Below are 25,623 nucleotides of genomic sequence, written 5' to 3'. Positions count from 1 at the left end.
TTTGGAACACAGGAGGGTGAACAAATGGTTCATTGTCCCTCCACCATCTCTTCCTTTGTTGTCCTCAATTTTTAAAAATATAATTTAATCTGTTATCACATTGGTCGGATATCTCAGAATCATGGACTGTCTTTACAGTCCTCCTAACTTGACTAACTGGATTGTGTTTCACAAATTTTGTCACTTCAGTTGCTCACTCTTTTTTTTCAAGTTATAGAGACATAAATGAAGAAAGTTAAAAAAACAAACAAACAAACCAACACAAAACAAACAAAAACCCAGATAGCATTTCAGTAACCCACTTCTACACATCTACCTTAGCTTGCATGTTATTATGACAATACACTGTTTATTTCTATTCTTTGGTTTCTGTCTCTCAGTGGGTTTTTGAGAAATGACACTGTCGTTTCACACCTCAGCAGTTCAAGTAATGATGTTGTTTTGTTTCACACCTCAGGGGTTCTCATGCTGGTATTTTTTGCAATGGGCCATCTCAGAGATCTATGGAGATCTAAATGCAAGATGCCGCAGGCTCCTCTTCTTAGATATAAAACCTTTTTTACCTAAAGGAAGAGCAGTGTTAGGTTGTTAGGTAATTTGGAATTTGTAGTTTTGTACCTACAAAGCCTATGTAGGCAGTAGGCGTCCAGTATCACCCAATAGACTGTGCCACTGCAACAAGCCCCACTAGAGGGCGCTTTATCCTTGTGAAGCCACAGCCGTTTTCATTACATGTATACAAAATATTTACTATCTAAAAATGTCCAGTGCTGGAACTTGGTTCATATTCTCCCTCAATACAAAGAAATCAAATACTTAATTTACTCCGTGAATGAAAAATGTAGATACAGGGAGGACATAATGATAAATACATTCTCACACATGCATAAAAAACCCACATTCCTGAGCATCATCTAAAATATCAAACGGCACGATGATAAACTATTGGTTACTCTATTTCTACTATTAATTTTGAAAAAAATAACACAACATTTGACTTTAAAACCCAGTAGGTCAATATAACCAATATTCCTTTTTTCCAGCAAAGTCAATTCTTGTCCATGAGGACTGAAAATTATTACTCAGTTGTTAATAGAACAAAATACTTCACACTGCAGAATTAAAACTTTACAACTGCAGGCACTCTTTAAACAAGCTTGCAGATAGGCTGAATAATGAAGAGCTTATTTTCATGCAAGTGAAGTGCCTGCATTTCAGGTAGAAGCATCCTCCCCCTGTTGGTATATTCTTTTTGAAACAAGATGAAATAATTCACCATTTTTTTCCCCCCTGAAGTAGTTAGCATTCCAAAATGGAAGTGCTGTCTCAAGTCTAGAAATACTTCACAAGTATGCTGAAAAATAAATTTCCGTTTAAGGAACTCGTAAAGTAAGAAGGTTTGATATGCCCTTCCAAATTTCACCAAGTCATAATTTAGACGGGCTCTGAGTCGCAGCCTATATAAAAACTCTCAAAAGACCCTTCCTCTCTTAGCTGGGTAGCACACATGCTCTTTGTTCTCACAAAACTCTACAGTGCTCAGTTCCACTATACAATTTGCTTTCTTCTAGTACAGCTGCATGAATCTCAGTTTTTGCATGACAGAGTTTTTTCCTGTTATGTATTTGTCACTTTCACTGTTTCACAAACATCCCTTATACGCCATTAAAATCCTCTCTTTTCAAAGCTAAGAGTCCTTAAAACAGAAACAGCTGTCCTTTTTTGAGCATTCCTGTGTGTGCTTTATCTAGACAAGCAGGACAGAGCATACAGAAGGAGAACTGTTCCTTCAGACAGTTTTCTCTTTAATTTCATATTCCCATCCTAAGAACACTAGACACCCTACGTACCCTTTGAGCACTGCTAAATGAGAGACCAGTTGCAATTTTGTACCAAGAAAGCTTGAAAGTAATTAATTTACAGTGGGGGGGATCATCATTATAGAGTGCCTTAAGGTGCAAGATCAAAGTGTCCAGCCATGTACATCTTCTAGATCCTAATCTGTACAAGCAGTTGTGTCAAGACAATGAAAATGTCATCCACAAATTAAATAGTGACTAGAGATAAAAACGTTTCCACTTACAACATTTATGTACTCTTAGATCAGAGATCAGATCTTAGATCTCTCAGAAATGACAGCAAATTCTCTCAAGTGCTATGCTCAACTGACTAATGAAAGGCTAGGCATAACCTCAGAACATATGAACAACACGCAGCATGAAAGAACGAACTGCAAGTACACCACCACCACACAGAACTCAGAACACATTCAGTTTCTCCAAGTTAGACCCACAAGAAACATGAGTGGCACTTTCTGGAAACCTGAACACATACACTGTAACTGCTGAATCTTTTTCTAAGCTCACGTACGTGTATGCCAACTGTGTCCCTTGTTGTTTATGACAGGAGGAAAAGCTATTAGTCTACCCTACCATGAATGGCAAATCAAAAGATCTTGATGGCTTCCTGACTGTTTCGCTGGTTCCTTAAATACTGTGAAGACTGTATTTATTTCTTGAATTACTTCAACTGCAGTTTTGCAGTTACTCTAGTCCTACCATTCTTCTATAATACCACAAGGAAGAAGTTATCAGGATTTTGCACATACAAAGCCTCAAGAACTTTATTAAAGTTGTAATTGAAATTTGGTTTTTAAGACTGAACACAATACATCAACTCTTTCCTTCAAAGAAGGAAAGCGTTTCAAACACTAAACATTAAAAAGAATAAGCAACAATTTATGGATCCCGATCATCCAGTGTATTTTAAGGCAGATGAACTACGACTTCACGCCTCCAGACCGACCAACCCCCAACGACAAGCCCCTCCGCTCCGCCGCCGCTACAACCGATGGGCACAGCACTGTCGCAGACGCCACCGCCCGGGCTCAGCCGAGGCGCTGCTGAGCGCCGCTGCCCGGGTCGGGCCGGGGATGTGTTCGCCAGCCTCGGGCCGCTTCAGCCACCGGAGCGGGCGAGGCGGCCGCGCACAGCACGCGGCTCCACCGCCGGGGCCGCCCGAGCGCCTCCTGCGGCAGCGGCGGTACCAGCACCAACGGCACAACCGCCGCCCGGCGGGCGGGGCTGCAGCGGGAGGGGCGGCGGTGGAAGTGACGGGCGGCGGGAAGGAGCGAACTCGTTCCGAGGTCGCGGCGGTAAGGCGCGCTTTCGCTTCCAACCGCTCCCGTCACAGCCGTCGCAACGCCACCACCGCCCCCCGCTTCCGGGCCTCCCGCTGGGCTCCTCCTCCTTCCCCGGCCGGGGCTTCCGTGCGCGAGGCGGGGCAGCGCCAGGCGGGGGAGCTCGCGAGCCGAGCAGCAGATACCGCTCTCGCCGCCGCCATCGCTGCGGGACGGTTTCCGTCTCTTCGGCTCCCCAACATGGCAGCAGCGGGAAGCCGCGCAGCTCGCAGGCCGGCGCTGGCGACGCCTCGCGGCAGCGGGGACCGCACCGTGTTTCTCTTCGACCGGCGGCGGGAGCAGGCGGATCCGGACGAGAAAGTGCTCAGCTACGGCAACACCAACTACCGCGGTTTCCGTAGCGCCGTCTGCCAGGTACCGGGGGCGGTGGGGGAGGGAAGGCAGGCGAGCGAGCGGGCGCGGCGGCGGGGCAGGCGCGGCCGGGGGGCGCCTCAACCGCCGCCAACGTTCCGCCTCGCGGCCGCAGCCCCACGTGCGCGGGGAGGCGCGAGGGGGTCCGCTGAGCAGCCGGGGCGAGGAGGCCGCCTCCGTCTGCCCCGGGGGGAGCGGACCGCCGCGGCTGCCTCCTTACCCTGCCCCCGAACTTTCCTGCCGGGACGGCTGGGCGGGGGTGGAGGAGACACCGCGCCCGCTGCCTTGGCATCCCCTTCCACCGGGCACTGGGCCCGCCGCGCTGAAAACACCCGCGCGGGGCGGCCGGCGGTGCGGGGCGCTGTGGCGGGAGCAGCTGCCCCTGGCGGCGGGCGGGAGCGGAGCGGGCGGCACAGGAGCTCCCCCGCGCGGGGAACCGACGGAGGCGGCCGCATGGGGCGGTGTCCCTGGTGCGGTGCGGGGAAGCGGAGGGTTGGAGAGGTGCTATTTGTGCTGTCCAACGTGTCGGCCAGAAGTGCCAGTCGTTTTCTGTCGTGAACTGTCTCTGGAGCCCACAGTGGTGGCTGCCTTTTAAATACTTAACCTGGTTCGTTCTTTCCTGTCCCGTTCACACTTCTAGTTCTCTTTCCCTTCTTTAAGCAAAATGAGAGCTTATGCTGTCTTCAGCTCTCTCGGGGGTGGAGGTTTGTTTCTATGTACAGACTGTTCACTTTCATTTACCAGAGATAGCAGCAGGCAACACCCATTTTCTGTCATGGTTTCGTTTTTTGAGGGAGTAATAAATGCCATAAACCTATTAGCTTCCCAAGTATGTTTTGTGTTGTGAGATGCACAGGAAAATCAGTTGTAAATTGTGCACTAATTTAGTCTGATAAAACATTATATTTTATATTTTTTAGTGTAATTTGCACTTTATTCTCTAGGATATTAAACTCTTGAAGGAAATTGCTTGGTTTGTCCAACATCTAGACAGTGGTTTCCTGCTTTCCTAGTGTGTTGTGAGCTTTGAGTTACGAGTGTCAGCAGGAGTAGCTGTCCCGCACGACTGCCTCCTCCTCACACAGTTCTACTTCAGTGTTCAAAATGACATATTCTGTTAGAGGTCTGAATCTGTACTGCTACTTGAGGTGCTACTACTCAGCAGTGACTTGTCTATGGAGTGTTAGCACATCCCTTGACCTGGTCAGAGCCCCTCCAAGTTCCAGAGACTGGAAGAAACAAGTAACTGAATGGAATGCAGAAATCAATACACTTTATACAGGGTAACATTCTGAGAAGTCAGACAGTGGATTGAGTTCATGGCATTCTAACAATCAACATCATCCTTAATGGAGTGTCATTAGTAGGGTTTTTATCTTCTGTGAGTATCTTGAAGTAAGTATTACATTTTGTCTTCCAAGAGTTGTTTTAATGGATCCCATTTCAACTGTACCTAGCTGATGAGTTGCAAAGACACTTCATATTTTCAGTATGCAGGGCAGGCGTATTAATGATTAAACCATCTTTTTTCCTGGCTTTTAGAATTAATTGATGGGCTGAGGTTCACACTAGTTTGCAACTTGTTACAGGCAAGGGAGTCTTTTCATGTCTTTTTTTATATGTGCTGCGTGCTTCAGTGAGTTCTGTCTGTGCGCCCTTATAGTGTTCAGTAATTCACAGAGCTTTTGGTGTGTTTGCAGTCTTATACAGAAACAAACCATCATCACAAAATGTGACTGGTCTTGGCTACAAAGAGCTTCATCGTTTTCTTATCAGAAACATATTGACATTGTAGGGTCGGTACTTTATTGCCATTAGGCAGGCTGCTCAGGTGTGCAACATAGCATTTGGTGTATTTGCATTTGGTGGCTGTCAAAATAGAATTTTGAGGTGTAGTTTCTTACCATGTCAACACCATAATCATTATCACCAGTCCTGGTGGCTGTTTTGGGTTCTTAAGGATGAAAGCTGATACTCTTATAAACTTGTGCAACAAGAACCTCAAATGATCATGCCCTTAGAGAAAGGTCTTCTCCAATAATGTGTTGAATGCAAGTTCAGTCAGAGGTACCTCTGTCACAGCTGATTTCAGTGTGGTGACTCTTTGCATGTTGGAGCTTTCATTATCTTACACATGGGACATCTTACTCTGAAAGCATGCTGAGACACTTGGTTTGACATGACCAGTAGATGTCAGTGCAGTGGGAACTGGACAGGCTGAGGTCCAGGAAGTTTGATGCCTCCCACACCAAGAGCGTATGGGTTCTTCTGAGGCTTCTGGAAGAGCGTTCTGACATCTCAGCACCTCTGGAAGATTTAAGCATTGTGTTTCTCTGGGTGTTGTACTCCTAAGTGCTGAATTGCTGGCATCTTGAAAGTTTCAACTAACTACTTTCAGGAAAAAGGTGATGGATGGGCTCACCTGATGGGACAGACTTTGTCCACTTCATGGTGCTGAAAACATGTCAGGGAAGTGATGGAAGTTCAGGAAGAAAGGTTCTTCTGATAAGCAAGTTTTGAATTGTTCAGACTAAGGTAGAGTGTTGTATTTGCTTTCCTTCAGTTAAAGCTATTAGAGACCATCTGAGTCCATGATCAGACAAATGCTGCATATCTAGTAATGTTGTTTCCGTGGATATCCTTTCTGGTAGCTCAACTTCAGTACAGTCTCACCTTTAAGTTGACTTTCATGAGTGGTTTGTCATGTGACTGAATGATTCTACTATAGCAGTGAAGGTGCACATACACATACATTTTCCAGTCTGCCAGCTGGGCTAAGGGAGCAGTAATATCTGACAAGGGCACCAGAAATATTAAGCTGTTGGAACTACTTCTGCTGTGAGCATTATCTTGTAGCATAAGAGAATTCCTTTGGATAAAACTGGATATATAGGAGTCAAAGGAGAATGTAAGTCTTGTAAAAATGAAATTAAACCTTATTGCAGTATGCAAAGATTCTGAGTTGAAAATACTTAAATGCCTGGAGGCATGGTCTTAGGCTGCTACTTCTGAGACTTGTGTCTTTTTCATAATGCAGGGAGAAGGTATTTTCCTCTTTGTGTAGCAAAATAACTGATTTTAGACAGGAGAATCAGCCACCGAGATGTTGATTTAGGAGCTGATTCATGTTCTCTCTGTTTGTCATCTTGTAATAATTATATTTTTGTATTATAAAACCTATGTTCATTTACTTTTCAAGATTTTGTATAATCAGAAGCTAAAAATACATATATTTTGAACATGCCATACATACACAAAACAAGTTTTTCCTTAATTTTGAAAATTAACCGTTGGAGATACTGTAAGGAGATACTGTAAGATTGAGATACTGTGAGGTGTGTATAAGAGGCAGCAATATTGTAAGCTTTTTTCCAAAACTGTCATATTGTGTTTCAGGGTTCGGTTCACTGAAATGCTTGTGTTTGCATCTTTGTTACTGACATTTTAGTGGGAAGAAGGATGCAGTTTGTGTATCTTTGTGCACTTAGGTACTACCTTACTAAGTGTTGAGTGATTTGGAAGGCCGTGTGGTTTTTAAGTTCATGCTCAAATTTCAGTGCTGGTAATATGGTCAGATTCAAAGTAACTGTGTTCCTTTAGCATTCGTTATCCAGGCGCAACTTCTTAGATGTGACTAAGTGTTCTTTTTTTTACTTTCGACAAGTGGTATCCAAATTCTTGTTACTTAAGTAAGTCATGCTGTTATGTCGCCATACAAACGTAGAAGCTGTATGGAGTTGATGTCAAAATTTTGGCTGATACCTTCACTCATTAATATTTGTGATTGTGCTTTTAGGCACAATGGCTTGTGATGGTCTGGTGAAAGTTCCTGTATTTGTCCAGACTCTGAAAAAAGTTCTAGTAATGACAGCATACTCTTTGCATAAATTCTAGGGTCCCCAGCTTCTTTCCACTTGTTAAGTCTTGCAAATCTTGAAAACATATCTGGGTTAACTTAGTGTTCTGGACAAGATTTCATAGATTTATGTATGTGGCTTCAGTAGAGAGCTTCTGTAATGCAGTTTCTCTCTTCTTTTTCTCTCTGTTTTTCCAAAAAAAAATTATAATATTAAGATACTGCATAAAAACTTCTGTTACTGGATCTTGTGATAGGTAGTGATGTTCTTAGAGTTTCTGTTGAACCATCTGTTCACTTTTTAACACCTTTCATTGATAGATTGATATATTTTTGTAAATATTTAGAATGTAACAATTGAACTTCTGAAGGTAGTGAAACTTTTAAGTAGGACAGAGGACAATGCACTCGAAGTTCTGCAAATGTTGTCTTCTGTAATTTGTTCTTTAGATGGAGGTGACTGTGTCAATAAAGAATGGCTGGAAAATGTTTCAGAACACTGGTGTTCACTGCTGTTTTTTGTCTGTATGTTGTCTCTAGTGACAATCTGCCCAGAAGATATGGACTACTTGGTGTTCCTGTATTTCTGTAATATACAACTCTTTGCTTTGAGCTCTGAGAAATGCTTAGAAATAATAGCTGACTCTTTTTTTCAATGCAAATGCTTTTCTAGAAACTTTTGGATCTCCTTTCTGTTGGTGTCCAAAGATTATGTATGTTTGTGTTCTGACATTAGGCAAACTCATTCAGATTATGATTAAAGATAGTTGTTACAACACCTGCTCTGCTACCATGAGCACTCAGTACCAGATCATTGCTCCCAGGTCATCAGCAAGTTGTCATCATGTTGTGACCAGCTGACCCAACAATGGATTTAGTTAATCTGATTAGCACTCTTATGAGTTACATACATTTATTCTCAATTATTTTCAGCAAGGCTTTTTTCTCCACTTAATCTGTTTATATCTTACTTTCTGCATTTTTAATTTGTATTAATGGCCTTAATATGTTGTTGTATGTATAACTGAAAGATGACACAAATATCTCAATATCTGTAAGCACTACTGAAAGACAGTTATTGATTTGAAAATCTGTGATTTGAGAAAAAAAATGCATTTCCTTAAACGTGTTTTGTAGTTTCATCCATTTTTTGATTTAATAGATTTTTCTCAGTTTGGACTGATAATTAATTTTACTGTATAAAATAAAGCAGGATAGCTAAATGGTAAATGTGTATCTTTCAGGTGATAAATTGGCAAATAGCATGGAATATTCAGTTAATCACATGCAAAGTTACAGAAGGCTACAGGGCTCTCAAAGTCTGGATGTGGCATTTAGGATCATTTTTTAGGTTCCTAAACAAGTCCCCATGATGAAGCTGCTGGATCAGTGTAAAATATTCAAAGTAAATGTGTATTTCTTTTACCATGTTAGGTAGCTGAGATGTGTAAATACATTTTGTGAAAATTAGTAGCTCTATAGGAGGGCACTGAAAATGCCATTTCCAGATTTCTTTTACAATTAGCTGATACATTTCAGGTTCCCTTTAAGAGTTTCACATCGGTAGTACAGTTGTTTTACCAACAAAATAATTTCTGAGCTAGGTACCACTCTGTGGAAGGTGGCTGTGTGTCTCTGTTGGCCTTTGGCTACATTGCCAAGCTCTGTGGCCAGTTCTTCACATCATTCTTATACGTCTGCCTGCTGGGAATAGTTACTGTAGTAGGAGACAGAACACTTTAAAGGTATGGAAGTTGCTGACTGTAAGAAACAATTGTTTATGTTGGAATAGTGTGGGTTGCAAGGGATTGAACATCTTCTCTAAAGATACTGTTGTTTTGATTTCACTGTTTTATGTCTGTCATGTGTGAGACTGTTCCATTTCTGTAGTTTGAAAAATCACCACCAGCAATTACTATTTCATGGTAATAGCCTGGAGGACCACTGGAAGCAGTGTGTTATTTCTTTTTCACCACTTCAGGCCTGTCCAGGTTATTGCAAGCTGTGGTATACACACAAAACTGAACATGTCATTGTTGAACACCTTTTCCAAGGCAGATAGTAAATCTAGAGGTGAAATATATGTTGACTTTTAAGTGTTACAGTTGGCTTAGTAGCCAGGTAAACCTCGTAGTGCATGTTCAGATCAAATAGTGGCAAAATTTGCTTTGGTGCTTGTGTGTGAGTATGTAACAGAGGAAAGAAACTGAGGCCTATTTGAAGAATTCTCATCTGCTGAGAAGTTGTCTGTGATTTGTGGGTTTGTGTTTTTTGTTCTGACCTTTTTTTTTTTTTTAGTTTACAAAGAAAAAAGCATGACTGAAGCAAGTATATAAATTGAACCTTGCTTCTTCATGCAGGTTTAAGGGTTAGAGAAATCACAATTCCTTCACGCTTTCATATATTGCACCTGCAGGCTGCACTACTGAAAGCATCTTGGACATCTGGCATTCATTTGGCTGTTTTAGGCTCTTCGCATTATATTAATCTCGTGTCATAAACCTCCACCAATAAATTGAGAGCTATTAGCTTTATTTATTCGTCACGAAACATAGGCAGTGCTCCAGACTGAGCCTCTAGTTTATAAAGAATGCATTTATTTTGTTTGAACAAAGAGAGCTTTTGGCTATCATGAGTTATCATGACTAATGTCCTGCTGTGGGCAAAACAGACTCGGGAATTTTCCTTATTTTAACTTACTGTCAGTTAGCTAAAACTTTTGATTATTGATTGGGGTAGCAATTAAACAAAGACTTATGGAAATAGCTTTCCACCCAAGCTCATCTTCTGTCATACACTTCCCCCATTCCTAGTGTGAGCTTCCCTTGTCCCCATGTGCAACACTTGGTTAGTCTCAATTTCTTTGGTGAGGCAACACGTAGTGCAAGAGGTCAGGGTCCTGTGCAGGGTTTCCCTGTGCTGCTGTTCCTCGTATATGCTCTTTACTGATTTTCTTCTGCTCTGATGGGTTGTCCACAGGCCGCGGCCCCATGGGAGTATGAGGACAGAGAGAGGAAGTTCCCTGCCCTGACATGGGTCCACCATGGGCCTCAGCACCTTTGGGGCCATCCCTGCTCTGGCATGAAGCACCACACTTCTAATGTGTTTCTTGTGCTGTTCCCAGCAATGTCTCCTCTGATTCATCCCCTTTGTTGCTTCTTGTTTGTCTCCTATATTTCTTCCTCAATATGTTTGAGAAGGAGCACCATGTATCCTTGTTGAAATTCTGGCTTGCAGTGGGTGGTTTCCCTCAGTTTGAGAGCCATCTGGGACTGGCTGTGACTTGCTCAGGGCAGTTCATGGCCTCCTCTTGCACTGGTCACACCTAGAGCCCTCTGGCATCAAAACCCTGCAGTGGACACTCAGTACACCTCCAAGTGTGCCTTAGCAAACAATTTAAATGGCTCTTTGTGAACAGCTGTGGTTGTTTTCTCAGACTATTCAAAATTTAGTTCATTGATATAATTTTCTGTACTTCTTAGGTGACATTTTTCTCCTTCATGTGCATATGACTGTTCGTAACATTTTGAGTTTTGCATGCAGTGATTGTATGTTACCAATAGTTTAGAATTACTTGTCTTTTCACATATCTACCTCGCTTTTTAGAGAACAGACAATTATTTTTTTTTTCTCCTACATTGTGGATTAATTTGGAGCTTGTCTTTGTCTTTTCCCAAAAGTCTTTTCTTTTGTATCAAAAAAAAAAAAGCTTTCTACCTAGCTGTTTTTACACAATAACTTCTAAATGTACTTTCACTGTGAATATGCAAAGGTATTGCTGAGTATAGTGATTCTACTGTACTCTTCAAGATTTTGATTAAATAAAAAAACACATCATGAAAATAACAAACAAATTTGTGATCTGAATGTGCTGTTACGTTGTCATGTGAATCTTCTGAAGTCAAGAATTGGGTGCTTATTTGAAAAAGGGCACGATGCTAGGCTGACTGGGCCTCAGCAGTGAAACCTGAACTTGTGTATTGAGTCAACAAATGATGTCTCTTACACGCGAGAATCTTAGTGAGAAATGAAACATTTGCCCAAACATGTTTCATTAGATTCTGATAAACTATCATCAGCTGTTCAAGTAAATTGCCCAGTAGGTTCACTTTTATTCAGGGATTGACAAACTCATCTTCCTGGAGACCACATCCACATAATTGGACAACTGTGCAGTCACCTCACCACTACCTGGCATAGCAGGAAGAGACAGGGGCCGAGATAACTTGGAGTGTAGGACAGAGGGAAGGAGGAAGTAAAACAAATAGCTCTTATATACGATTGAAGCTTTCAAACTGAGATATTTCCTAAGGTGGCCAAAGTTTACAAAGGTTGCAGCCTCTTAAATTCCTGCATAGACAAGAAAAGCAGGTTATCTGCAGTGGGGACTGCCAAGTTTGGTCCATGAACCTGCCTAGTAGCTTATCTTGAAATGACAGTTATTTGGAATGAAACAGAAAGGACCTGTTGCCAAGTAGATACAGAAACACTGGGCTCACTCAGGAAATACAGGTCTAGCTCTGCCTGCGAGGCCGTTGTAGTCAGCTTAGTTGAGGCTCACCCGTGGTACAAGGGAGAGAACCAGAAGTAGGAGGCTCCCCCTCCTCTGTTAGCAGGCTACTGTCTTGTGCATGCACTACTTCCTCCTAACTTCTTGCTGCCTTGAAGTAAATACTGCACTCATCATAAGATTTTGGAAATAGAAGAGCTTTTGGGAGGTAGAGAAAACAGTGAAGCTGTAATTACACCTGGAGGGAAAAGATGCTTATCTGTGCTTTCAAATGTAAAACTCTCCAGTTCAGTTATTCTATATTAACAGTTAACCTCAAATGGCACAGTAGGATGTTAATTTTATAGTAGCCGTATTTTTATTGCTTATTTTACTTGCTCTGAGCAATTTTTTTTCTTTTTCCTGCACAGGTTTGCCATGTGGAAACTTGTGTAATGTGAGAGGTTAAGTTGAAGTGATATGAACATATAAGAGTTAAAAAGTAATAATTACTCCAGACTCCTAAGTCTGAACATCAGGCTTTTCATGTGATCTCTATTTGTTTCACTTGCACCAAGTGCTATGAGAAATTTGACAGTTTTGCTGATTTTGCTGGTGGACACTAATTGTATCTTTAACAAAGCTGCAACCAGGGAGATGGAAACTGAGACATGTAAAGCAGACTTCTAATGAAATCTTAAGCAGCATTTAAAAAATATTTCTGTGAGTCTGAGTACTAGGGATGGAAATAAAGGTATGGGAAATAATGAGGGCAAGCTACTACAGGGAGTGCAAGAGCTTCAAGGAAGAATCTGACTAAAACCACAGAAAGCACCTGTTGGAGTCGTGACCACAGGACTGAAGGGGTCGATGGAGTTAAACAAAACCAGAGCTGACTTCTTGAATTTCAAAGACATGGAATGGCAGGAGAAAATAGAAATATTTAGTTTAATATTTTGAGAAAAAGATTAGTGTTATAAATCAGGGTGCAAAAATCAGGGCATATATAGAGGCATTTAAATGTATGTAGAAAGCAGGATAAAAAGTCCAAAGCTACAGAAACATATTCAAGTTGTAGGCAGCAAAGCAGTGAAAATTGTTTAGGTTCAGAAGAATATACTTCAGTGTTTTAATGGCAAAGAATTTTCTTTAAGAAAACGTGTTTTTTTGTTTATTTGTTTGTGGGGGTTTTTTGTTTTTGTTTTTGTTTTTGGTGTTTTTTTGTGTTTTTTTGTGTGTTTTTTTTGTTTCTTTTTTGGTTTTTTTTTGTTGTTTGGTTTTTTAATGTATGATATAATTGAAGAACAAAGACTTTAATGTGTATCCAACTTTAAGAACTCTCAAAATGGTGCAGTTAAATAGAGGACACACTCTAGATCATGACTATTGCTGTTGTAGTTGTGCAGTCTGAAGTAGTGCTGTTCAGTCTCGTTCTTCAGCCCTCAAGGTGATTATATATGACAGTTCCTCCTCCCTAAAATTTATGTTGCTCCCTGAAACATATTTTAAGCAGGTAAAAAAAAAAAACAAACTATTATCTTATGGACAGTTTGGCTAAGTTGAGGAAGCAAATGAAGTTAAGTTCTGGAATTAAATTGTGTTCTACTTCTGAGTTCATATGGGAAAAATATTTGGTCACTTCTCAGTAGCTTGTGGCAAAGTGAATGGAAAGACCACTGTTGTTTTTTCATTTATCTGAATACTTTGTGGAGTACTTCATTATCATAACTGAATAACCTCCAATTTTTGTAGGCATTTGGCATAAATACTGATGAAAACTTTGTTATCACCACAACAAACAGGAAGGAAATTACGGAAGACAACTTCAGTAAGTACCTTAGATGGTGGAATAAATACGGCTATTTCTTATATTGATTGTAAAAATTGCATGATGAATGTTTATGTTCTATGACATGGAATAATTCACTGCAAGTGAAAATCTTATCATAGTTTGGCAAGAATTGTTACAAAATTGACTTTCACAAATAAGTTTTTAGCAACTACTCATTAGCATGATGACAATTACACAAAGTAATTTTTTACCTTCCTTCACAAATTCTGTAAATGATAGGAAAAAATGGCGTGCAAATAGCTGTCACCTGAGAAAACTTGCATTATTAAGCTTGGAAACATGAAAATATTTTAAAATAAATATTGTTGCTAGGAGGCTGAGTAGTCAACACCTAAGAAAATACAGAGATTACCTGATGCTAAACCTGTACTAGTGAGGTGGACTGGGAACTGGCTGAAGAAAAGAAGCCAGAGAGTTGCGATCAGTGGGGCGGAGTCCAGTTGGAGGCCAGTATCTAGTGGAGTGCCTCAAGGGTCAGTACTGGGACCAGTACTATTCAGTATATTCATCAATGACTTGGATGAGAGAATAGAGTGTACTATCAGCAAGTTTGCTGATGACACAAGACTGGGAGGAGTGGCTGACACACCAGAAGGCTGTGCTGCCGTCCAGCGAGACCTGGACAGGCTGGAGAGTTGGGCGGGGAGACATTTAATGAAATATAACAAGGGCAAGTGTAGAGTCTTGCATCTGGGTAGGAACAACCCCAGGTTCCAGTATAAATTGGGGAACAACCTGTTAGAGAGCAGTGTAGGGGAAAGGGACCTGGGGGTCCTGGTGGACAACAGGGTGACCGTGAGCCAGCACTGTGCCCTTGTGGCCAGGAAGGCCAGTGGCATCCTGGGGTGTATTAGAAGGGGGGTGGTTAGTAGGTCGAGAGAGGTTTTCCTTCCCCTCTACTCCGCCCTGGTGAGACCCCATCTGGAATATTGTGTCCAGTTCTGTGCCCGTCAGTTCAAGAAGGACAGGGAACTGCTGGAGAGAATCCAGCACAGGGCAATGAAGATGATGAAGGGAGTGGAGCATCTCCCTTATGAGGAAAGGCTGAGGGAGCTGGGTCTCTTTAGCTTGGAGAAGAGAAGACTTGAGGGGTGACCTCGTTAATGTTTATAGATATGTAAAGGGTGAGTGCCACGAGGATGGAGCCAGGCTCTTCTTTGTGATAACAGAGATAGGACAAGGGGCAATGTATACAAACTGGAACACAGGAGTTTTCACTTAAATATGAGAAGAAACTTCTTCTCAGTGAGCGTGACAGAGCACTGGAACAGGCTGCCCAGGGAGGTTGTGGAGTCTCCTTCTCTAGAGACATTCAAAACCTGCCTGGATGCCTTCCCGTGTAACCTCATCTAGGTGTTCCTGATCCAGCAGGGGAATTGGACTAGATGATCTTTGGAGGTCTCTTCCAATCCCTATCGTTCTGTGATTCTGTGTTTTGAGAGCAAAAGTTGACTGGTGCAGTGAATGCTCTTCGGTATACTGTGTATTTCATCTTCATTGCAGGCGAACTTGTTCAAGATGGAGTTACTTTATATCTGCTACAGTCAGTGGATCAAACACTGCTTTCGGCAACCAAGGAGCGAATTGATTTCCTGCCCCACTATGATACACTTGTTAAAAGTGGCATGTACGAGTACTATGCCAGCGAAGGGCAAAATCCATTGCGTAAGTACTTAACAAAATAATCTTGTGTAAAAGATATTTATATGGATATAATGTGGTTATGAGCAATTTAGCTTTTAGTTAGAGCTGGTGAAAAAGTACAGTCTTACATAGTTAATTTTTCTTTTACAGTTTCTTTATATATTTTTTCTTTTGAAAATGACTCAAAATGGCTGTGTAAGAATCCAGATTTACAGAGGTACCTGCTCAAATACTTCTTTAAGAAGTTTGAATATTTTAGAAGTAAAATGATTTCAGTCTTAATAATAATCTTGCCAGTGTCATCCAGATAGGTCAGCATTTGTGCTACCAGGTTATTGTCTCCTGTACTTAAAACAGACTTTGTGTTTTAACCTGGTGAACAGTTTCTGTATGAGCTGCCATAAAATTTTGTCTGCTGTCTCATCTGTGGTTCTACAGGGCTTAACTTACCAACAAGAACAAGTATTTATTTTAAAAGATGCTGCTTTAGTTTTTATCTGACTGCTATATTAAATATGTAACCAGCATTTCATATTCTTTTATTAAAAAAAAAAAAATAATTTCTGTTTATGGCTTCTCTGAAAATTACGTCTGTGCCTGTGATTACTTTTTAAGTATGTACATATTAGGTACAGCAGGCTCAAAATTCTACAGGAGAAGATGCAAACATCCAGACTCAAGCATTATACCATTCCCACAGTGATTTCTGTTTCAAAACAGTCTCAACATCTATAAATAGCAACTATATTTTTAAGTACCATTCTCCTTTTGGCCCCTCCCTCTTTCTGCACTTCATTTGTTTTTCATCCTGCCAAAGACACTTGTTTTGGTTCAGGGGTTCTGTGCTTAAAGTGTACTAATACAGGTTGTTTCAAAAAGATAGACCCGAGTTGAAGTCACTATACTTCTGCAGCCACAAACCACCTATGAATGAAACTCTTACAGCCCATACAGCAGGTAGATGGAACAAAGAGCATTTATAAAAGAGTTACTAAAACTTGATAATTAATTTGTAAATTTTTCTGTAATTGTAACATGTTGGGTCCATCTTTTTGAAACACCCTGTAGTCTGGTCAGTGGTATGTGTATCTCTGTGCACAGGAACTGCTGTATTAGACCATGCAAAGCATTCTGTCTAGATCCATGTTTTGTTCCTACCAGCAGTCAGTATCAGAACCTGAGAAATACCAGGAGAACAGAAAGGTCATGTAGAGATGCAACAAAAGCAATTTGAGGACTTTGGAGTTCCTGTCTGTGGGCTGTTCTTTTCCATGAACTTGTGTGGTTCAAAGAATACCTCAATATCTTTAGCGTTCACAATATTTTGTGGTATTGAGCCTCAAGCTTAATTGCATGTCATGTAAAGTGTCATCTCTTTTTGTATATGTTGAACTAGTTACCATTTTTTTCACCTATTGACCCTACTTTGCATGCTGGGATAGATCATAAAGCATTGCTGGCAGAATGGCTGAGTTAGTGAATAACACTTTAAGAAACTAAGGGGTTGGGGTGCTGCAATTGATAGCTATAAACTGTTCAGGATGGACAGGCAAGGAAGGGGGTGCAGGGTGTGCCCTCTACATAAAAAAAAATGGAATAGCTGCACAGAACTGTCTTTGAAAAACAGCAGTGTACAGGTCAAGACCTTATTTGTGAAAACTGGAGACCAAGCCAAGAAAGGAGACGTCGTGGTTCATGTTTAATACAGGCTACCTGATCAAGGGGAGTGTGCTGGGTTGGCTGGGATAGGGTTAATTTTCACAGGAGGCTGGAAGAGGACACAGCCAGGACAGCTGACCCAAACTAGCCAAAGAGATATTAGATACTATAGAAGGTCATGCTCTATATAAAACTGGAGAGCTGGCCATGGGGAGGAACCCTCACTGCTTTAGGGCACTTGCTGCTCAGGGATGTTGCTGCTCTCTGGGGCACTAGTGTGATTGTCTTTTGAGTGCCAAGTGTGGTTTGGGTATTTGCTCTTTAGAAGCAGTGGCATGGGAGCAGTGTTTGTGATTCCTGCCAGGGGATTGCTACTTGGGAGCAGGCTGTACACTGGTGTTGCTGTGTGGTGAGCGATTGCATTGTGTATCTCTCACTTTGTATATTCTTTCATTGTTATTGTTTATCTTTTCCCTTTTGCTGTTCTTTTAAACTGTTTTTATCCCAACCCATGCATTTTGCTTTTTGTTTCCCAATTCTCCTCCCCATCCCACTGGCATGGAAGGAGGGGCGAGTGAGTGGCACATGGTTCTAGTTACCAGCCAAGGTTAAACTACTACAAGGAGGATGTTGATGAAATGTTCTTACTTCAGCTACAGGAAGCATCACACTTGCAGGCCCTGATCTTGCTAGGGGACTTCAATCACCCTGACACCCACTGAAAAACTGGCAAAGCGAGCTGCAGGCAGTCTAGAAGACACTTGGAGTGCATTGATAACTTCCTAATCTGGGTTATAGAAAGCTTAAGCAGAGGAGATGCGTTAGTGGACCTGTTGTTCACCAATGCAGAGGAACTTATTGGAAAGGTCAACGTTGGTGGTAGCCTGGGCTGTAGGAGAGTCTTGTTGCTGGAATTTGTCCTAACAAACCAAGAAGAACTGGTTGGAGATGTCATGATTGGGGGCAGCCTCAGCTGCAGTGACCATGAGATGGTAGAGTTTGGGATCCTGCATGAAGGAAGCAGGAAAATAAGTAGGACTAAAACCATGGACTTCAGCAGGGTGAACTTTGGCCTCTTCAAGGTCCTGCTTGGAAGAATCCCATGGGACGGGTCTCTAGAAGGTAGGGAGGGTCCAAAAGAGATGGCTAATATTCAAGTATCACTTCCTCCAAGCCCAAGACTGATACATCCCTATGAGGAAGAAATCAAGTAAAGGGAGTAAGAGGCCAGCATGGATGAATAAATACGTCAAAACTCAGGTGGAAGAAAGATGTTTATGAAACATGGAAAAAGGCACAGACCACCTGGGAGGAATACAAGGAGGCTGTTAGAGTATGCAGGGATGCAGTGAGGAAGGCCAGGCTTCATTTGGAAGCAAATATGGCCAAGGCGGTCAAAGACAACAAGAAGGGCTTCTTCAAGTATATCAGCAACAGGAGGAAGATTAGGGAAAATGTAGGTCTGCTGTTGAATGAGGAGGGTGCCCTGGTGACAGATGATACAGAGAAGGCACAGTTACTGAATGCCTTCTTTGCTTCTGGCTTTACTGCTAAGACTGGCCCTTCAGGTTTTCCAGACCCTAGAAACAGAAGAGAAAGTTGGGCAAAAGGAAGACTTTCCCTTGTTTGTGGAAGAACAGGTTAGAGATTGTCTGTAGAAACTGGACATCCACAAATCCATGGGCCCTGATGGGATGCACCCATGAGTGCTGAGAGGGTTGGCAGATGTTTATTGCAAAGCCACTCTCCGTCATCTTTGAAAGGTCTTGGAGAACAGGAGAGGTGCCTGAGGACTGGAAGAAAGCCAGCATCACTCCAGCCTTCAAAAAGGGCAAGAAGAATGACCCAGGAAGCTACAGGGCAGTCAGCCTCACATCCATCCCTGGAAAAGTGATAGAACAGCTCATTCTCGACGTCATCTCCAAGCAAGTGGAGGAAAAGAAGGTTATCAGGGGTAGGCAGCACAGGTTCGCCAGAGGGAAGTCATGTTTGACCAACGTGATAGCCTTCTATGATGTTATACTGGCTGGGTAGACAAGGGAGGAGCAATGGACATTGTCTACCTTGACTTCAGCAAGTCTTTTGACACCATCTCTTACAACCTCCTCATAGGCAAGCTGAAGAAGTGTGGGCTAGATGAATGCACAGTGAGATGGATCATGAACTGGTTGGATGGCAGAACTCAGAGGGTTGTGATCAATGGTGCAGAGTCTGGTTGGAGGCCTGTAGTTAGTGGGGTTCCCCAGGGGTCAGTGTCAGGTCCAGTTCTGTTCAGCCTGTTCATCAATGACCTGGATGAAGAGACTCAGTGCACCCTCAGCAAGTTTGCTGACGATACCAAACTGGGTGGAAGGGCTGACGCACCAAAAGGCTGTACTGCCATTCAGAGAGACCTGGACGGGCTGGAGGAGTGGGCAGAGAAGAACCTCATGAAGTTCAACAAGGGCAAGTGTAGGTTCCTGCACCTGGGGAGGAATAACTCCAGGTACCAGCACAGGTTAGGGTTAGGGGCGGACCTGCTGGAAAGCAGCATTGTAGAGAAGGACTTGCGAATTCTGTTTGACAGGAGGTTGACCATGAGTCAATAGTGTGCCCCTATGGCCAAGACGACCAACAGTATCGGGGTGCGTTAAGAAGAAGTGTGACGAACAAGTCAAGGGAGGGTCTCCTTCCCCTGTACTCTGACCTGGTGAGGCCGCATCTGGAGAATTGCATCCAGTTCTGGGCTCTCCAGTTTAAGGAAGACAAGGAATTACTGGAGGGAGTCCACCTGTGGGCTATGAAGATGATTAGGGGCCTAGAGCACCTTTCTTTTGAAGAGAGACTGAGAGAGCTAGGTCTGTTCAGCCTGGAGAAGAGGAGGCTGAGGGGGTATCTCATCAGTGTTTATAAATATCTCAAGGATGGGGACCAGATTCTTTTCAGTGGTGCCCAACAATAGGATGAGGGGCAATAAACACGGACTGAAGCATAGAAGGTTCCATCTGAATATGAGGAGAAACTTCTTTACTTTGAGGGTGCCAGAGCACTGGAACAGGCTGCCCAGAGAGGTTGTGGAGTCACTTTCTCTTGAGACATTCAAGACCCACCTGGACACATTCCTGTGTGATCTGCTCTGGGTGAATCTGCATTAGCAGGTGGATTGGGATAGATGATCTCCAGAGACCCCTTCCAACCCCAACCATTCTGTGATTTGTGTTCCAGAAGTATTGAAACAGGAAGAAAGTATATCCACAGGAGAGGAGAAGACTTTGATCATGCCTGTCAATGTCTGTTGGCCTAGATATCGAAGTTTCTTGACAGCTTGCTCTAATTTAAAAACCTTTTGAACTTTTGGTTGGGTTCATCTGGCAGTATCATCAACGTCCATTTGCTATTTTGTCTCCCTGCATACTTTTGCCCAAAAGCCTGAAGATAGTTATTCATGAGTCAGAGAAGTGATTTAAATATGGGGTCTCAATGTTGTCTTTTTGAAGTCCATTGATTTTTTTTTTTTTCTTTAGTAGTAAAGCAAATATTACTACTACTAAGGGAAAAGTAAACTTTTTTTCCTCATTTTCTTCTGTCTTGTTCTTACTAAAGGGTTAGGGTGCTTTAAATCATCATTCTCTCTAAAAGAGACTGAACTAGCTTCAGGTATTTGTGAGAAACTTTTCATATGCTTTTAACTCAATTCTTGATCTTGTCTGTACTCTGCAACAGATGACAGTCTTTGAGACCCTAATGAAGTCATTGTGAAATTCTGCAACACACCAGTATTTAATATTTATAAAACAGCTATACTAAGCCATCCATCTACTTTTATTATGTACAAGAATTGACTGTTAAAGCAAATAGTAATTTTGAGTGTGTGTGAGTGTACTGCAGCTGAAGCTCCTTACAACATCTCTAAGGGCATTGCCTAATCAGTTTCCTATGTTGATGAAGGGCCATGGTTCTTTGATATGTAATAGTAAGTATGGATCACATAACTGATGCTCAACTCCTGCAGTAAAGAAAGTTGCAAAGAAACTGAGAACTGGTTTTATACTTCAGAAACAACTTGAGGGAAAATGCCATATGCTTCAGTGGTGTTATACTAATACTCAAGGGATTGATTTTTCACGTCTGAAGTGTATGTCCAGTGTAATTAGCACTGTGGCATTTTGAATAACCTTGCAAATTGTAGGGAATAAAAATTGCTTATCAGAGAGAATGAATAAAATGTCTGTTCGTTAGGGATGATCAATCAGAGTGAATTAATCTGAACTTGATAGATTTTTTTCAGATTGATGCTCTTGTCCTAAATTAAATGCAATTTTTTTACTCAAGTTAGATAGTCCTAACTTTAGTTAGACAAGGACTTCAAGTGTTAATGTTTAGAAACAACAGACTTGGGCAAGTAGTTTGGCTAACTATTTCTGCTGTGTATTGCCACATATCTGACAGAATTTTGTTTTTATTTACCATTGACTAAATTCTTCAACCATTTTTACACTTTTGTGTTCTTTTTGTAAACAAATCACTTTCTCTTTTGGAAGTTACACAACATTTCCATTGAGTTTTTTTAAATGAGTTTATTCTTTCTTCAATATTTTAACAAGTCAAAGTCAATTTTTTACGTACTTTGGACTTTCATATGAATCCCATACATTCATTCCTAACCATGGAAAAGAACAAGTTTGTTTTGTGGTAAGGAGTTTGTTAGTTCATCACTGCTCCTAGGTACATCCAGTAGTTGTGTTCTTACTTTCAACAGAGATATGAGAGATTTAGTGATTAAATAAATCATAAAATATACATACAAAAGATTAAAAAAAAAAAAATCAAGAAGTTATACACTTTTGATGGTTCTAACAGTGCTTAGCTCTTGTCTGTGTTTAGGGAATGTGTTATTGTAATTGCTCAGAATAAACTACCGTGAGCGTGTGTTTGTTTTCTGAATGCCGTCTTTTGAGAATGAGATTTTAATAGGGTTATTTTTCTTCATTCTCTTTAGCATTTGCCCTTGCTGAGTTGATTGACAATTCTCTGTCAGCTACATCCCGAAATACTGGTATTCGGAGCATACAGATAAAATTGGTAAGATAGAAATATTCTACTTTTTTTCAGGTGTAGTTTGCATTATCTTTTCTTTTTTTTTTTTTTTTTTTTTTTTTGGTGCTCCTTGTTTTTTATTTTTTTCCCCCCAAACAGTTATTTGATGAGTCCCAAGGAAAACCAGCTGTTGCTGTGATCGATAATGGAAGAGGAATGACTTCTAAACAGCTTAACAACTGGGCTGTATATAGATTGTCAAAGTTTACAAGACAAGGTGACTTCGAGAGGTTAGAAATTTTTCATCATTTTTACAACAATTAGCAAAGTCTGTAAAGTTTCACAGAATATAATTTTAAGACATATCTCTATACCAACACAGCTAAACCTGTTATTCTATGATTACATATAAATAGATACATTTTTTGTAGGTAGGAAATGGAGAAGCTTCGTTACCCAAAACTTCTCTTCTAATATTATACCATGAGAACATTTTTTTTATTCTTGTGACCTTTCTAAGCTGTCTTTGAGTTGCCTATGTATAGCTAGGGCCACTCTATGTTCTGCAGAGGTTTCTTTATAGTGTGTTCATCTGTTACCTGAAAGCCCTTTAGTAGTTCATTAAGCAAAGCATGTCTGTTATGCTACTGTAATAACAAACACAGGGTTTTGGTTTATGTTTTTTATTTTTTAATTTTTGATCTTAATTGTAGACAATGTAATGCAAATTGTACCTGAAGATGTCTGTATTTTTTGAAGGAGGCTAGGCAAAATAAATGTTTTGCATTTAAAGAATGTGGAGGTTTTCAGTGGGTTTTGCTACTTAATATGGATTCATTTTACAGTTTTGAATCTCATCTCAAGGCATCTTCCACAGACTTAACCCTAGTGTAGAAAGTTCCAGAGTAGCAGTTATATACAGTTCTTGAGCTTTGTAACTTTTTAAATACTTTAAGTCTATGACAATAAATTTGAACATGAAGATCACAGACTCAGTCCTAAGTAATTTGTCCTGTGAGAAACTAGTGTAAAAAGTAATGTGCAGTAGAAAGTGATAACATAGCTGAGGAGGGTGTTGGGGTTTTTTCTGCATTGGAAGCATCTCCAAATAAAATTACTAATGTCAGTGAAACAACTGGAGATAAGTGCATAAAAAGTTATTCTGGGTCATCTAGTCATTTGTAAAGAAATACACTGCTTTTTGAAATTGATGTGGGTGGATTTTGTAGTAGTAGAAATGTATAGTATTTTTAAGCTACAGGTTCAAATCGTGGGTTGATACCATTCAATGGGAAGATAGATGTAAATTATACCAGGATACCCATCTACACTTTCTTTTCATTTGGGATTGCTCTGATTTAAAAACAGATGTTTGTCCTACTATTTGTTTAGACTAGGTAAAACTATTCATCCATCAAAGCTGGCTTAAAAGACATGGAATTTAATTACCAATTGCATACATAGTCTCTCCAAGACTGTGTTTAATAGTTGTTTTGACTCAAAAGTATTTCTATGAAAGGATGATGTCATAAAGATCAGGCTTGCTTTTTAAGCCATTTTCATTTGCAGCAGCTTCACAGTTAGTATCTTGCCATGCTTAAAGGGAAAGGGATTTGCCTTTCACCTTCTACTGCGTAGTCGTCACCTATTGGCCATGTCCCTGTTGCAGAGTTAGCAATGGAGAAAAGTTTTCGGGGTAATAGTTTATTTTTCTGTTAGATTCTTTCTGTCAGATGTTTTCCTCTCTTTCATCTGAACTTCAGTGAGTTAAAAAAAAAAAGTACATAGATAGTAATGAGCAAAAGAGTTATTTGGATGAAAGTTGAACTTGTGTAGTAGTACCAAAAACAGCATTCTGTCACCCGGTGTGCAAAGAGCTAAATTGTAGCACATAGAGGCAAAATATTGTTTATCACTGAGTTGCGCAAGCCTGTGGAATGAAGCCGGCATGCCAGCAAGAAAATTCACAGCCATTATCTACAGAATCTTATCACTGCATTCACACTCTAAAGAGCCAATTGGTTACACATATGCATATTGCATTACATAATCCTTTTAGCATATAATGAGCAGTGTTCAGCCAAAGGACACTTCATCCAACGGTCTGGAGGTTTGTCTTAAAGCAAGACTCAACTAATTGTGTGAGCTTCAAAATGCCTAAAGCTGCAAGGTCAGTCTCTCTGATTAGGTGTTCTGCAAGTCACTCTTTTCTTTGTCAGACTGACCTGAAACTGAATGGATTTATATATCTTTAGGTTAGCAATTGCAGACAGGATTCGTTCTTTAAGTAGTAATCACAAGAGTATGACTGAATAAGATTTGATTTGCTAGGAGTTACAGAACTGTCTTATAAGATGACTTAGGAAAATAGTCTGTCATCATACTTTTAAAAATAATATGTCAAGAATTTTAGGCACATACATTTTAATGTTGCAATTGTAACAGCTCTAAGGAGAAGGATTTTTGAACAAAGTGACTGCAGGAAGAATTTAATACAAGCTGTTTAGATCACGAGTGGGTTGTTTTCCGTTTGTTTGGGTTTTTTTTAAATGACATTTGTCTTGAGAAAATTCATTAAAGCAACTTTTACTCTCAGTGATCATTCAGGATATGTACGCCCCTTGCCAGTGCCTCGTAGTTTAAATAGTGATATCTCATATTTTGGAGTTGGAGGCAAACAAGCAGTGTTCTTCGTTGGACACTCTGCCAGAGTAAGTAAATGTCAATTTTCAACTTCATTTTAAAACATTTTTATGTAATCAGATTGTTGTTGTCCTAGCTTTTAATCACAACTTTAAGCTTTTTTATTATGTTCATTTGAAAAGTTGTTTTGATGTTTAAATATTGTTTCTTTAATAAAAACAGATGATAAGCAAACCTGCAGGAACTCAGGATGTTCATGAACTTGTCCTTTCTAAAGAGGATTTTGAAAAGAAGGAGAAAAACAAAGAAGCAATATATAGTGGATACATCCGAAACAGAAAGGTAAATAGCCTGAATACTTTTTTTTAATTACAGTCTTTCCAAGGTTAACATGTTTTCACTATGTAATATTTTTTTAATTCTTATATGGTGATATCTTATGAATCATTTGCACTCTGGAGTATAAAAGGAAGTAGCAGGAAACTTGAAGACACTATATCATAAGGCTTTATTTCTATGTGATTCTTTTTTCAGTTTAGCTTAAAAGACAAATACCATGTAGTTTGATATATCAGCTTAAGAAGAATAATTTAAAATACCTTTATAAGAACAGCATTTGTTTTGTTATGTGTGAAGCATAAAGAAAAATGTTTGTTCTCTGAGGTAGTAGGGAATAAATTAGGGAAACAAACTGTGCTTATGTAGAAGTATGTAGAAGAACTAACATAAAATATGGGAGAAAAATCCAGCCAGATCAACAAAACCCAGTGGTTTCACAAGTCTTCACTGAATTTGTATTAAGTTGTAAACTAAAATGAACAGTCATGATGGTTTTCATGAAGAAGTAAAGCTTAAGGAAAAGGCTGTAAGAGAAGGAGGAAGACTGAATAGAACTGTTTGTTGGACATTTTTGA

General features: G+C 40.6%; 1 protein-coding gene across 2 annotated transcripts in view; it reads left to right on the top strand.

The window, feature by feature from the left end:
• Positions 1 to 3,146: 3,146 nt before the first annotated feature.
• Positions 3,147 to 25,623, top strand: part of SMCHD1 (structural maintenance of chromosomes flexible hinge domain containing 1) — an 82,547-nt gene continuing 60,070 nt past the window's right edge. The window contains exons 1-7 of one of the 2 annotated variants that reach the window (XM_065053255.1): positions 3,147 to 3,553; positions 13,648 to 13,723; positions 15,251 to 15,412; positions 22,029 to 22,111; positions 22,226 to 22,356; positions 24,663 to 24,777; positions 24,932 to 25,051. In XM_065053255.1, coding sequence (XP_064909327.1) covers positions 3,380 to 3,553; positions 13,648 to 13,723; positions 15,251 to 15,412; positions 22,029 to 22,111; positions 22,226 to 22,356; positions 24,663 to 24,777; positions 24,932 to 25,051 — 861 coding nt within the window. In that variant the 5' untranslated portion in view covers positions 3,147 to 3,379. The remainder of the gene's footprint in view (positions 3,554 to 13,647; positions 13,724 to 15,250; positions 15,413 to 22,028; positions 22,112 to 22,225; positions 22,357 to 24,662; positions 24,778 to 24,931; positions 25,052 to 25,623) is intronic. The other variant, XM_065053254.1, reaches the window with a different exon arrangement.

The sequence above is a fragment of the Columba livia genome, chromosome 2, assembly GCF_036013475.1.
Source record: "Columba livia isolate bColLiv1 breed racing homer chromosome 2, bColLiv1.pat.W.v2, whole genome shotgun sequence".
Classification (NCBI taxonomy): Eukaryota; Metazoa; Chordata; class Aves; order Columbiformes; family Columbidae; genus Columba; species Columba livia.
This window is presented reverse-complemented; position numbering and strand designations above follow the sequence as displayed.